The sequence below is a fragment of the Dendrobium catenatum genome, unplaced genomic scaffold, assembly GCF_001605985.2.
Source record: "Dendrobium catenatum unplaced genomic scaffold, ASM160598v2 fragScaff_scaffold_716, whole genome shotgun sequence".
NCBI lineage: Eukaryota > Viridiplantae > Streptophyta > Magnoliopsida > Asparagales > Orchidaceae > Dendrobium > Dendrobium catenatum.
In genome coordinates, this window is record NW_021319178.1 from 6,091,202 (window position 1) to 6,107,338 (window position 16,137).

At 33.5% G+C, this 16,137-nt stretch overlaps 1 protein-coding gene across 2 annotated transcripts; it reads left to right on the top strand.

Moving 5' to 3' along the window:
• Positions 1 to 2,245: 2,245 nt before the first annotated feature.
• On the top strand, positions 2,246 to 10,092 carry LOC110109621 (glycine-rich protein A3). Of its 2 annotated transcripts, none has more exons than XM_020840786.2 (3): positions 2,246 to 2,430; positions 8,952 to 9,275; positions 9,553 to 10,092. In XM_020840786.2, the coding sequence occupies exons 1-3, from the start codon at positions 2,274 to 2,276 to the stop codon at positions 9,792 to 9,794; spliced, it is 723 nt and encodes a 240-aa protein (XP_020696445.1). In that variant the 5' UTR covers positions 2,246 to 2,273; the 3' UTR covers positions 9,795 to 10,092. The 2 variants fall into 2 exon arrangements, with proteins under 2 accessions (XP_020696445.1, XP_020696448.1); XM_020840789.2 differs by having other exon boundaries at positions 2,300 to 2,430; positions 8,947 to 9,275.
• Positions 10,093 to 16,137: the final 6,045 nt, after the last annotated feature.

A 16,137-nucleotide genomic window follows, 5' to 3' on the forward strand; every position in this document is an offset into this window, starting at 1 on the left:
CATCAGAATAGTTTCAGACATTTACATGCATACAAAACGCTCACAGACACGTACATACATACCTGAAGTAGAGATATTGCAATTTCATTGCATTGCTCTTTATTAGATCAGGTCAAAACATATGCAACTGCACATTGCTTCAACGAGTATTGCATGGTCAATGTCTATAGAGAATGCACATGGATTGATTGATTGAGAGAGAGAGAGAGAGAGAGAGAGAGAGTCTCTTATTTAAATTTTACAAGTGATTTTCTCAAAAATCCAAAGATCATTTTTGAAGGACAAATAGGTGGAATTTATAGAAAGTATCAAGGTTAAATGTTATTTTGAAATCCATAAAGGATTATATATTTAAAGGACCCTTCAAATGGGTCACATTTTTATTTACCATTCTATGAATCTTGTCTCTGAATATCATGCCACCTATGTTATTCTATATAAATCATGTCGAGGGTACAACTAAGACGGTGAAATAAAACAAAGATCATATATACAATTTGAGAAATTAAATAAATATTTTGATAGCAAAAGTGCAAAACCATGCCTCAAGAAATTCCACCCCAACTCCTACACTTCCACAGCCCACACACTTTGACTCATAATATGATGAATCTTATTTAAACCCAAAGGAAGATAATCCCAATAGAAGGCCAAATTTTTTAAAAAAATGAGGGTAGATGGGACAATCATAATAGGTTTTCTAAAAAATTTAATAATTCTTCTAAAATATTTAAACTTGAGCCACCTTTCTATGATAATCTACATTGCCTTGATAAATTGTTGGAATGGGTATTGCAAATGAATTAGTTCTTTAAGTGATATAGGATGGGTAATTACGAAATTACCACTATTACTAAGATGAGACTCTTTGTTTGTGTAAATATCTATTTAACCAATGTCTTAGCAAATGATCCAAAATTTCTAGTATCTTAACACTTGATGACTCCATTTTTTGGACTAATTATGTAGCAATAAGTTGTAATTGGCCAATAAATTTGTTCTTAGTCATAGAATGAATATTATGAATGAAGTAGAGATGTCTAACCCACATACGTTAGAGAATGCTTTCCACTCTGGCATTATAGTGGAAAATTAAAAGATTGCTACCTCTTTATTTCGACCTTAGACTTTAGAGTCTACTCCTAATTCAGAAGCCCACGCCTAACACAATTCCAATGTCAAACATACTACCAAGCCATCTATAGATAATGGATGGAGTTTCTAAGGATATTAAAAATATAACACATTTCAAGTTCCATAGGAAGGGTTATAATATTCAATACTTTATAATGGGGTTCTAAGCATCCATCACCTGTTGACTTTTAATTTAGATGATTATTAATTGGATGGAGGTCTGAAGGACCATAATCAGCGGGTGATATATGACAGTCGGCGGTCAAAAGAAAATTTGATTACTGGGCTGGCTATAGAATGCAAGAGAGCTCCTTAGTTTTCTCCTCTCTTATTTCTCCCCTCATGTGAAGAATAATGGTCTATTTATACTTTTTTTAGAGTAACATGCTTAGTAATTATGAAGAATATATAGGGCAAACTTAGAATGTTCCATTGGACGGTTGATATCAATTCTCTCAATCATATAATATTATGTTCAACATTTAAGTGTCTTAATGATGTTAGAATTAAACGATATTGGGCTTGTTGGATTCATCTCGTCGAGCCACTCGATTCGACTATAAACATGTCATACTTGGATATCATTTGATCATCTAATTAATATTTTAAAGCTTTTAAATACCTTTTGGTCGTTTGATTTGGGCATATTTGGGCTCATATTGAACTGAATTTGGTGTCATTTGGTTTGTCTTCTTGAGATGTTCAATTTGGCTATAAGCTTGCTGAAATTAGAGTTTGGATGATCTCGAATTTAGACTTGATTTGGGATAACCTTAGACCACTATTTTTTTTCTTATTTTCAAGAGGTTTTAGTACTAAAACGTAGTTTTACAAAATAGTAATAAATATGTCCCAAATAAAGCCTTAATTTTAAAAGTTTCCGAGATATATTTGCATCGAGATTAGTGTTCGATCAAGATCATTTTTTAACGACATATTAATATTATTAATCTCAAATTAATTAAATAAAATTTAAGCTCATCTACTAAAATTTGTGTTAAGGTATTATAATAAAAATATTTTTTCCTCTAAAAAAGTTGAAGATTTGAGCAATATAAAAATAAATTAATTTTAATAAATAAAAAAAGATACCATCGATCAGCACGGAGCAGCCCATCTCACGCGGTATTTTCTGCTAAATGTCAAAAAAGATCACTTCATCTCAGACGCGTCCGCAATTAAAAGGGTATTCTTTTTCACTTTTTGTGGAAAAAAAAAGAGTATTCTCGCCTTCCTCTCCAATTTACCCGCACAGAGAAGCAGGAATTCTTCGTTTGGATTTCCCTCAAGCGAACGGTGAATCGTCTTTTGCCCCTGCTTCTCGTTTCTACATTCCTATTTCTATTTTCTTGCTTCGTTTTGTATGTAAGAACGGCATACTGGATTGATAGTCACAATCCATTCTTATGTTTTAGCAGACGGAATTTGTACCAGAGTTTATTTATGAGATTCCGCATGAAATGGCGTGGGATTTTTTTCTTCTCATTTTTTTTCTCGTTCTTTTTGTGATGTGTTCATCACAAAGGTAGGTAAATTGGCTGATTGAATCGGAACTAAAATTTTGGTCTTTTCATGCCATATTTGCGTGAAGAAGGGATGCCTTTTTTGAAAGCAGGTATTGTTGGGTTCCATTGATGTATGGAATGACGGGTTCCAAATAAAATTAGAAGTCGGGGATCGCAAAGATCTGAAGGCAAGCATGAATTTTGAAGCAAGTATGGCTAGAGTCCTCATGGATCTTAAAGTGCCTCAATAGGGGTCATGATTTTCAAGATTTCACATTTATAGAAGGGATTCCTTTTCTGCAATTTTGTATACTAGCTGTTCGTTGTTGTGTTTTCATGGCTGAAGGCTATGTTGCCACTGATAGAAAGCATACAATGAAAAAAAAAAAAGGAAGAGGTAGGTGCAACTGTGCGTCTCACATAAGATGATGACCACACAAAGTAGGGAGCCTCTTCCTATCTCCTTAACCCTTGAAGCTATTGAAGAGCAGATGTGATTGGTTAATATAGCCAATTTTTTCTGCAGCTGCTCTAGGGGAAATGGTTGCCTAGCCCCCAAAAAATAAGTGCCACCTTTTCTAGATGGGTCGTTTGTCGTTCCTTCCTTCGACAATCCAAACTCCAATGGAAACTTGGTTGTCTGTTGAATCAACTTGATTTGGTTCAATGCAAGTAAGCCATTTTAGATGGGAAAATTAGTTTAAGTGTTAAAGTCACATTTTTCAAATGTGCCAATGTGACCTACATTAACACAATCTTACACCTCAACTCTCAATATAAAATTTTAATTATTTTAAAATAGTCTTAGGCATTGCCTTTTAAACAGGATCCTAGTTGAGTTTTTCATGCACTTTAAGATTTTAGACTTTGGATCACTTCAATGTTTTCTAGAAACTCTAGGTTAAGACTTGAGAAGTGGGTAGATTCTAAGAGAGATTCCTTTGATCTAGCTAGATGATTGTATCTAATTTAAATTAAAACCAGCATAAGTCAATATATATTTAGGGAGATCTCCCTCCTTACCTAACCAAACTAAATTTTGTCCAACTTACATAGCTGATTTGGCCGTTTGAGGCTTCCGTTTGGGGAGAGCACCTTATGGATAGGTTTACTTTGAGGGAAACCCATTTGATCTCCTAATATGAAGGTTAACCAAGTTTCATCTTCTTTCGAGGTAGAATCCAATAATCCTTTTTTTTAATGCGTTTGAATTTACTAAAGCTTATTGGAGAAGGTTGGCATGAGTTGCCTCTTGGGCTATAAACGAACCGAGCTGAGCTGAGGTTTGGCACTTTCGAGCTCGTGTTCGTTTGCCAAAACCATATTCGAGTTCAGTTCGATAAGATTTGATCTTTTTTGGTCTTTGTTCGAGCTCGTTTAAAAAACATCTGTTCGAGCTTGGTTCATTTTAGTCTTGTGGGGCCTCTTAACGAGCCGCTCGTTTAACAAAATAAAATTACTAAATAGAGCAGCTTGCCGAAAAAACCACCAACTTGGCTCTCATCTCCTTCACCCTAAATGTTGAACAACAACTGCTCTATACATTTTTTTACTTACATAGAGCCAAACCAAAACACTCAAAAGCGGTGTGGGACTAAACTTCACACTTTTTTTTTTAATTTTTCTGACGACGCAAATGAGAGAGAGGCGTGCCATGGAGGAGAGAGAGGAGGGTGGGGTATCCAAAAATGTGAAAGCTATTAATCGTGAATTAAATAAACGTGGAAGCTATTTATGTTAATAGCTTGTGGGTAGTTACTTAAGTAATAGCTTTATTTTATAATTTATTATATTAAAGCTATTTATGTCATTGAATATATAAAAAATGTGAATTAAATAATCGTGAATTAAATATAAACATCAATTAAATAAAAAGATAATTAAATTATTAAATTAGTTAAATAAATTTATCAATATTTATTTTTGAAACTATTTATTTATTTGAAGACAATTCGAGCCGAACACAAGCCTTAATCGAGTTCTAATTGAGCTTCTTAACGAGCTTGTTCATGAGCTTTAAATGATACTGTTCGTGAACATAAACGATCCGAATGACAAGCTATTCAAGCTCGTTCATTTAGCTTTCGAGTATTTATCAAAAGTGTTCAAGCTTGTTACTTTAGCTTATCAAACGAATATAAACGAGCTCTTATCAAGTCGAGCCATGAGCAACTCGTCGAACACTTGATTCCTTGACAACCCTAGTTGCTTCCCTCGGATGTTGAGTCCAAAGCCCTTTGAATAGAGGGGCAACAACTACATTATTTCTCTCTCCATCTATAACTTCAACATCAGCCTTTCTACATGGTTAGCTTTTTTGTACGGTTTCATTGTTGTTACAACATCTTTCGCTTGATGAGGTTGATCGAGTTATCTAAGTCAAGCCTACTGCGAGCTTGAGATGGACCAACAAGTTTTTAAGGCTCAGTTTGGGATGCGAGTGTTCATTAATTTGATTACACTAATGGAAGTTTTAACTTTGCATGATCTCGTGAATCTCTTGACAACTATATATTAAGAGTTTAACTGATAGATTAATAATCTTATTGATATTTATAAGATACCCCACTATTCCTAAGATGAATCCATGAGTTCTTAGGCTCTCAACTTGAGATGCTTATATGCAATAAGATTGGATGACTAAATGTTGATCTTAAAATGGAGATCCCTTTAGGGTGTTAGGCTATCATATAGAATGTTCCCCTGTAGTGCACGGTTGCATGCCTTAGCCAAGCCAATCTTCACTTAATATAAAGTAGTTGATGACTCAGCTATTTTCCAACCATTATAAAGTCAAGAAATGTATACAGAGTCTACCCAACTCTAAAGGATATGTAGAACTTAGCTATCTCCAAAGGATGTATTAGCAAACTCAACTCCAGCATGGTATATAGCCACGTATTGAAGTTCAAGGAGTTTTAACAAGAGGCTCTAGCCTGCGGTAGTCTTTTTTTTAATGCTTGGCTTGATAGTCATGCTTAAAATGCATGAGAAGGCTGAAAAAAACTTATTTAATTGTATTTAAACCCTAGCATAAAGTCACATGAATTTCTTTCATCTATCAGCATGAAAAAAAAAAGCAAAAAAAGTTGACGTTTATGATGCATAAATTATGCTAGGAAGATGCATAATAAACATAAAAATTCATTCGTCGAATTCTCCTTTTTCATTTTTGAATTGCCATGAATTTATTGAATTTTGTCATCAAATTCATAAATGTTATAAGCATGCGACATTATCATGTATATTAATTACGTGTGGGTGCATTGTATGATTTGTGTGGTATAAGCTTCAAACAACATATAACGATATCTTTTGATGATTGGTCAAATATTTTTTGATGATTTGTTGACATATTGTTTAAATGTACTAAGCAGATTCGTTGAGGAATCTTACAACTATATTACATATCTATGATGGTTACATAAATAATCGTAGTTCTTATTCTTATAAATATAAAACCTTCATAAAGTCATTTTATAGTGGTTTAATAATTGCAATGAGTTATATTACAATTATAGCTACTTACGTCAATATAAATCTTCTAATGGTTGTATATGATTGTCTACACATCCCCATCCAAAATCATCGTATTATGATGATACATCATATTATTCACCAATTTCTCAAACTTTAAAGGTTTAGAAGTTTGCATCAATTTTAGAAGTTTAAGCATTTGTATTATTTCCACAGCTTCAAAAACTTGAACTTCGTGATGAGTTTTTCTGTGAAGATTATTATTGTGATGATCCAAGTTTTGTTGATGAATTTTATGAATATTGTAATTCATAAGTAGCCTCTTATCAAGCTTAATCCTAAGCTTATGCCTGAGACTATTCCTCAGTCTAAACCAGGATTATGCTTGGGCAGATTGTTGAGGCTAAAAGATTTTATGCTTTTATTAAGATGAAGAAACAAGTTAAGTTACAAGCTTCAATATTCTTATAAGGTTCTTTTCATATATAGAGGTTGGTTGACATGTTCTAAAATTGTTGTCTACTTCCTCTTAAGAATTACAAGTTGAGGTCCTGTTAATTAATATTGCATCCATTGTTAAATAATTATGGGAAGATATATGGTGACTTATGAAATTGAATCTTCTAGATTATACTACTGACGTTTAGACAACACATGTTGTTGATGTGATAGATGTTCATAAAAGAGCTCCTCTACTTCTCTCGATGATCTAAGAGTAGGGGTGAATACTTTGGGGGCATAATATTCCTCAAATCATATGACTTCTATTTGGCTAAAACTTGAGCTGCTAGTCTAGTTCTATTTCTAATTAAGGTTCTTGTATTACTAATCTTATTGCTAAAGATCAATTTAGTTATAATAATATTGTGGTTCGAGGGTTTTGGGACTAACTCCCAAACATTATTCATCATAAACTTATTCAATTTATCTTGTGTTTCTATAATCCAAAATTTATCCTTAAGAGCGTCTTCTATATCGAGGGAATCTATTTGAGGTAAGAATGTTGAATGATCATTCTCACTTCTAAGATGATTTTTAGTCCTAATCCCTAGAGTGAACCTCTTATAAATAATTCATTTGACTGAAACTTTGCATATTTTAATGACCCTAAATTTTATTGCATCATCTGTAAGTGTTGATGGTTCATATCTATTTAATAAAAACCCCTACAAGAGTTGTTATTTTTTAAATTTTATTTAAATGTCTTCTATAAAGTTATATTTTCTTTTTATTTTTTCAGTTTGAATGAAAGCCTGCAAAAAAAATTATGATGCATGCAATGAAAGTAGGTGCTGTCAAATGGAATTTTTGTTCCTTGGATTAAAGAAAAAACTAAAAAATACCTTATTAAATTTGTGTCAGAATAGGAAGACAATTATAAAATATAGAAGGCACATGCTTAAAAGTAGAGGGCATCTAAATTTTCTGAGAAAAGAAAATTATGTTTTCTATTTTTATGTCAATGTCTTCTAGTTTTATGCTGTTATATCAATGTTTTATTATTTTGTCTTATTATCCTGACTTAAAATATATTAGGATTTGTGATTTAATTTTTTCCTTGGTGTAACTAAGAAGTTGGTAAAAAATATAACTAAAATTTTAATTAAACTTTTAAAATTGTAAATATACAAGCTACCCTATGGTAATGTACTTTATCACATGACTTGCTGTGCATTCCTTGTCATAATTGCTGTTGTTGTCTATCCAGGGGCATCGCTAAATCAATTGGTTTTTCTATATTTAATTCCTTGAGATTCTTCCAGCATCAGTTTTTGTTCTTAGACCCAAAATTTGAGCCATGTCCAGGGGCTTGAGAAAGAATCTACATAAGCATTTGATGTTTTTCAATCTTGATCAAATCTTACACTGATGAGAACAATAGGATAACATTGTCCAAGCTTAGCAGATACTGTCCACTCTTTTACTAAATTTCCATAATGCGGTGAGATGGTTGGATACTTTTGTGTTTGCATGTTTGTATTGAGAGAGTTAAAATGAAGAAGTGCATATCTTAATGCAACTACTCATTTTGTATTCAGCTTCTGTTCTCGAATTTCTGCTGTTAAATAATAGATGCTTGGAATCTTTTTGCATACTACTTGTTTGTGTACAGTTACTTTTTTGCTTGTTCACATATATCTGTTTTGTGGTGAATGCTTATAAGTATTATGAAGTTTGCAAATTTAGCAGAATTATATAACTACTGCTTTAGGTGAGCTTTGTCTCTTTAATTTGTCACTGTCCATGAGAGCTGTCTGGAGTAACAGTTTCTCTAAACATAGGGGCATAGAAGTAGCACAAGTTGGCAGAGAGTAAACTTTTTTTTGTGGACATGCGTCTGTTAATTCGTAATGCTAACAAACACTAACATTTCATTTGGGACAGCTTTTTGTTGCTTTCTAAAACGGCTTTCTAGTACAAAAATTTTTAATTCACGAAATTTTTGTGCTAAAAAGCTGTTTTAAAAAGCAACAAAAAAGCTGTCCCAAACGAAGCTTAAAAACTAAATTCTTATGTTGAATTAAAATCTGCCAGCTTGAAAAGACTTCTTGGTGGCTGTTCAAACTAGCAGATCACTTGAGCATTGGTGTACATCTTGAATCTGTTGTGCAATTGCAGTATGTGGCACGAGAAGTGCTTAAGTATTTCTGCCTGCTTGTTTCTTGTTGTATGATAATTCTATTTCTGTTATAATTATCAGGCATTTTTGCTGTGCTTATTGTCTGTATGTCTCTGTCTTTCCCATCTAAAGCTCTCAAACTGTTTCCATACTTGGATTTTGTCATAATTCACATTCTTTGCTTCCTTTAATAGAGTTTGCTTCTCGTAGAACAGTAATGGGTGGTGGAAATGGCAACCATGATGACACTTCTGAGAAGGGTTTTTTGTCAAACCTGGCACATGCATTTGGTGCAGGATACCCATTCCGCCCACCATATCCACAACAAGGATACCCTTCAGCACCTGGAGCATATCCACAACAAGGATACCCTTCAGCTCCTGGAGCATATCCACCTCAAGGTTACCCTTCAGCACCTGGAGCATACCCTCCGCATGGTTATCCTCCGCAAGGTTATCCTCCGCATGGCTACCCACCAACAGGACATCAGTCCCATGGCGCATACCCTCCAGCCGGTTATCCTGGTCCTTCTGCTCATGGTATGCATTTTTATTGCTGCAAATGTTTATTCCTCCAATAGTAATTGTTCTTGCTTAGCCAATAAATATGTGGGCTTAGCCAATAGATGTCATCATCTGTTCTATAAATACCACATAACTCCCCAAATGCAGCTATTTTTTTTACCTTTGCCCTCTGCATTTTATCTGTAATCCCACTTAACAGCATTCTCCCTTCCACGTTCAATCTCCTTGTTCTTTGTTTTTTATTTTCTGATATCTGTTTGATGATAGATTTTTCTTAAAACCTTTGTTTTAGGCCATGGGTCTAGCATGGGGGCTTTATTAGCAGGCGGTGCAGCTGCTGCAGCCACTGCTTATGGTGTTCATCAGCTTTCTCATCATGGCCACATGGCCTACCATGGATTCGGACACCATGGGAAATTTAAGCATGGAAAGTTCAAGCATGGGAAATTTGGCAAGCATATGAGGCTTGGGGGGAAGCACAGACTGTTTGGCAAACATAAAATGTTTGGAGGCAAGTTCAGAAAGTGGAAGTGATTGAGATGCTTATGCCTACTGACTTCTTTAGGAATAGACAGTTTTCTATTACTGTTTGGGTTCTTCGTCAATTACTTTGTTCAGGGCTTCTCTATCTTTATCATGAGCCAAAAACTTTGTCTATACTAAAAATCGCTTGGAGTTCCATATGTGGGTGTGGTTTGTACTGCTTGGTTATATATCTATCCTTGAAGATAAATGCACATAATAATCAGCTTTGTGTGGTTTGAACCATCTCTGAGCTTGTGTGATTCAAATCTTTTTGAAAAGAAGAAAATTTCTTGCTGGATTCTAAGAATTGATTATTTTTGCTGCAATACAATGCCTAATTCCTGTAGTTATATATCACCATGACCTTTTAGTCTGTGCAGAACCATGCCATGCATAGTATTAGTTGCACAAGAATCATTTGTCAGCATAAATTATAGAAAGAGTTTTAAGGCATATGAGAGTATTGAGTTTAGTTTCATATTAAATGATTAAAAGATATATTGCTATGATTGTATTTCATCCATTAACTTTGGTTTTTGATTAAAAATAGATTTAACTGCCAGTATATCGTATTCATTTTTTATCCCTCTTTGATCTAAAAAATTTACTAAAGGTTTTGGAGTGATAGTTGTTGATGGAAGCACCGAGCAAGGGCTTGGACAAGTAATTTTATTGTAAGGGTCATGAGTTGTTTTGTATCAACTGGTACTATAGCCTAGAAACCTTGGTTTATGCTTCTGATGAAGAGCTGCTACAAGTGAATGAGAGAATTGCTTTCTACCCTTAGAAGCTGTGTTGTTTATCAAACTCTAAAAATGAATGAAGAACCAATCGATCTGAAGATGTGTGACCCAAATTATTCAAGTGAGAGGTCAATTATGATATCGATGAAAAGATGGTTAGTGAAAGAAACTCTTATTATTAGCATTTCATTGGAGGAAATGTCAGTTGATGTTGCACTCCAAATTTTAAAGCAAACCATCTTTTTCATTAAGGGAAGCCTTCCAACTCACGATAGGGAAGGTCATTCAAAATATAATTGAAAGAAGAAGAAAATGTTAAAGTAAGCATTCTTAAAAGGCAAATTTGAACTTTCATCTTCAATATCCAATTTCTACTGGGATCATTGCTAAATGATTTATCATAATAGAAAAACAAATTGGAAATTTCATGTCACAACCCAACCTGGCAGGACTCGCTAATGGGCAGGTCCTATCTTGTTGAGCCGTGATAGAAAAATTTCAAGAACTAGCTTTGAAACTTTAAAACAAATAATAACAGACTACAGAGCTACTAAAATATTCAGAGTACTAAAGTAATCTCATCCATAAAATCTCTTCCATTTCATTATCAAAATATCTATACACAATCACAGTGCATGACTATAAACAAAAACTAAATAATTGAATAATAAAACTAGGCTTGATTGTGCAAACTCAAAGAAGAATATCTATACAGACTCAGATTGGATCGTGAACAGCTACTCAACTGGATCCTTCACTTTCCCAAACCCTTAAAACATAATGCAAAATCAAAGTGAGCTAAAACAACTCAACAAACCATAAATATCGATCTAAATTTATATATATTTCTTTTATTAAATATTTACTTGAATATTTAATTATAGTATAATAAACCACTATGCTAAATAAAGTAATACGAGCATACCAATTATCCATAGATGGAAGTAATTATACTAAACATTCAAATAAATTGAAATTCATATCATATAACATAACATAATAGATTTCTATGATTCTAGATAGAATCTCAAAGGATTATAGCCCTTATGACTCCCATTGTGCTTATAGATTAGAACATTTTCGTAAGCACACCAAAATATGTATGTAGGAATTAGAACATGACTTTTTAGCCACCAAAATATGCCTTATAGACACCAAAACATGATTTTTTAGCCACAGAACATGTCCGAAGGCACAAGAACATGACTTTTTAGCCACCAGAATATACAGTAGAAGCACCATAATATCTGACTCTTTTCACAATAATTTCAACAAAACTTTTCAATTCAACCAATAAAGAACACAATTCAATCACTTGAATATAAATTTCATCACATTATATCAATTAAATCATAATTGAGCTTATACAACAACAACATCAAGCCTTTATCCCACTACGTGGGGTCGGTTACATGAATCCTTTTTCTCTATTGTGTCCTATTAAAAGTCAAATTCTCGTTTAAATCTAATAAAGAAAGGTCATTCCTAATATTTTCTAACCAAGTCTTTTTATGTCTACCCCTACCTTTCTTAACATAAGTCAAATCTAATACCTCTACTCTCCTAACCGGGTCATCGGAAGGCTGTCGTTTTATGTGACCAAACCATCTAAGGTGACTCTCTCTAATCTTATCTTCTATTGGAGCTACTCCAACCTTTCACGTATATGCTCATTTCATATCTTATCTCTAAGGGTAAAGCCACTCATCCACCTGAGCATCCTCATCTCTTCCACACTTAACTTAGTATTATGCTTCTCTTTTAATGGCCAACATTCGGCACCATAAAGCATTGCAAGCCTCACTACCATCTTGTAGAATTTTCCCTTAAGTTTGAGGGGTACATTTCTATCACATAACAAGCCCGATGCATTCCTCCACTTCAACCATCCAACTTGAATTCCGCTGATAATATCCCCATCTATTTCACCATCACTCTGAAGAATAGATCCAAGATATCTAAAACGTGTACTCTTATTAATGACTTGATCGCCCAAAGTCACAATCCCCTCACTAGGTCTATTACTACTAATTGAGCTTATATAAGAATTTTATAGTTTTCTATAATGGTAGAACAAAAATTTCTATTGAGTTAAAATTCACAGTATGAAAACATAATCAAATTACATAGATTGTGTAAAGCATCATTTTAAGACTTTAATTATGCTATTGTATTATTTTTTCATAGTCTAGATTATTTTCTATTTAATAAGAAAAACATAAATTCCAAAACTATATGTATAAAGTTTCAAGAAAATATTCAAAATATTCAGAATCTCAATATCTCTATAACGCATAAAAAGTTTACGCATCGAAAGTTTTACAAGTGCAAAGTTTTCATTATTTTTCGGTAACAAAAATAGAAATTTAATTAGAAAATTTGAGAAATTGACGTATTTTTGAAAATTGAGATAGGTAATAGTGTGACGCCCTAGAATATAATTTGGGAGACATCCAATAAATGAATGCATATTGTTTGTATAGAAAAAAAGGAGAATAGAAAAGATGTTCTTCTACTTATTAGATCTTTGGATGTGACATATAGTGTGACCCACCTCGATCCAGATAACTTTCTGAATTAGGTTGAAAGCTAAAAACAACCTGAAGCGGCTCAAAATCTCTTCTCTCTCTCTCTCCAAAATCCCTCTTCTCTCTCCAATGTTAGTTGCTCAAATGAATGGAATAATGGAATTTAAATATATTAAAGCGCAAATAATGGCCTAGAGCTGCAGCATCACTATTCAGTGTTGCGATGCTAATTTATTTCACAAATAACTGAGTGCACAATGTCAGACACCACTTTTGAGCACATAAGCACCACTGCACCCGACATTGAGGCACCATACAACACAACTCCTTGACGCTCTAGGAGAAAAATTTCAAATTTCATCAATATGCATTCAAATCCCTGAAACTTATTCCAAAATACATGGAGACCTTTTTCACACACACATATCACTTTGAAACATATGCAAAGAGTTCAAAACACAAAAGTTTAAATATTTATTTTTTCAATCCAGGCCATAACATGTTAAACCAAATGCTAAATCTGAGGTGTCACAACTCTCCTTTCCTCAGAAAAATGTCATCATCGACATTTCAAAACTCAGATATCAAATCGCATAAATAAATTGGGATACAATTGCCTCATCTTAGATTCCTTCTCCAAAGTAGCTTTTCTTTCAATTATATTCTTCCACTGAACTTTAATCATTAGAATCTATTTATTTTTTTAACTTTATGACATCATAGGCTAGAACCCTTTATGGTTCTTCCGTGTAGCTCAGATTCATAAGTCTTTGATGTCTTCAGTAGATATCCTATTTTCTGAATCAAATACACTTTTTCACATATGTGACACGTGAAACATTTTATGAATCTCAGACATATGATATGTCAACTGTAACCTATAAGCAAACTTGTCTGATATGGCAATTGTAATCTATAAGCAAACTTTCAATTCTTTTAATAACTTCGAATGGTCCAATGTAACTTTGACTCAACTTTTCTTCTATGTCAAACCTGCTGATGCCTTTCATCGATCTGATCTTCACATATACAAAATCTCCTACTTGAAACTCCACAGCCCAATGCTTCACATCAAAATACCTTCACTGCCCGTTCTGTATATTTTTCAAATTGTCTTTGATCAAATGGATCCTTTTAGTAGCATCTTCAACCAAAGCTAGCCCAATCAAATATCTTTCATCCATCTCTATCCAAGATAAGGGGGTCATATGGTTTCAATTATCTAGAAGGACAAGCTATAACTCTATCATGCTGCATCATAATATATCCCAAACATTTCAGTGAAGCATCATTGAATGCCTGAAATCCTTCTGTATAAGATGGAAGAGTCAAAATTGGAGTAGAAGTCAATCAATTATTCAATCTCTAAAAAGTGGCCTCACACTCGGGTGTCAAGACAAAGCTATTGGCTTTCGAGTCAATCTCATCAGAGGTGCAAAAATATGAGAAAATTTCTTCACGAACTTCCTGTAATATACATCCATACCCAAGAAACTATATACCTTAAATATGGTAGTAGGCCTCAGCCAATTAGTGACTGTCCGAATTTTTTTGGGTATATAAAAATATCTGCACTACTCACCACATGCCTCAAAAAAGAAAATACTGCTCAGCTAGAAGCCTAGAACTCATATTTAGAGAATTATTTATGTAGCTGATGCTGCTTTAAATTCTTCAAAATAATCCTCAGAGGTCTAACATGATCTTCTTCATAATTGAAATAAATCAAAATATCATCTATGAGTATTATCACAAACAGATCCAGATAATCCTTGAACACTATTCATAAAATCCATAAAGACAGTTGTCGAATTTGTTACCCTAAAAGGTATGACAAAAAATTCATAATGCTCATGCATAGCATTGAAAGCTATCTTCATCACATTAGACTCTCTCACCTTCATCAAATAATACCAAAATTACAAATTAATCTTAGAAAATATAGATGATCCAACAAGTTGATCAAATCATCAAATAGATCATCAAGCTGTGGTAAATGATATTTATTCTTGATAGTGACTTTATTCAACTCCATTTAATCGATACACATGTACATCATATCATCCTAGTTCTTCACAAATAAAATATGTGCTCCCCATGGAGACACTAGTATGGACGAATCCCCTATCAACCAACTCCTGAAGTTGAACTCCCAACTCCTGAAGCTCCTTAGGTGCCATCCTATATGAAGCTTTGGAAATCAGGATCATACACGAAAATAAATTAATGCAGAACTCTGTTTTTGTGTGAAGGGAAATCGACTAACTCCTTAGGAAACACTTATGAGAATTCCTGCACTAATGGAACATCGATAATAGAACCAAAATCCATCCTGTTATCCCTAATTGATGCTAAAAATATCATGCAATCTTTTTTTCACAATTTGTCTACTTTCACAAACAAAATCAAATATGACAAAACACCTCTAAATCCATGTACTACACAACTCTCATTGGCCAAAAATAAAGTGACGCGCTTCTTCAAACAATCAATCTGAGTCTCATACCGACTAAACCAATTTATGCCAAAAAAAAAAATCACGCTCAAAATACATTTTATAATAAAAATTCAAAACTAATTTTATCCCAAAAACAAATAATAAATATTTATCTTGAACCATTCTAATTTTTTCTTTATCTTGATTGTATTTTTGCTTCAAGTTCTAAGTTTGAACATGCTGAGAATGGTCCTCAAGTAGATGGAAGCACTGAATTCGCTGCTGCCAGACTGATACTAAGGAGGAGAAGATATAGTAGAATAGAAAGTGAAGTTGGGGAAGTGCCTTCTTTGAGATTGAAAATGGCAATCAAAGTTCAAAGCTTAAGTGACATGGCAAAAAGTTTGTTGTGGCTCATAGAACTTGGGCTTTTATAGGTATTATACACACACCATGAACCCATTAATAATGTTCTATTTATCAAGCTTATCTATCACGAGCCTAGAACTGTAATTTCTTTTTTGTTGCTTCAAGATGTCGCATATTTTGTCTGAAATATCCTGACATAAAGTCACTCGATCCAAACCATGTTAACTTTGATTTCTTTGTAGTTTTACACTTCTTGTTCTATTTAGTCAATGTTT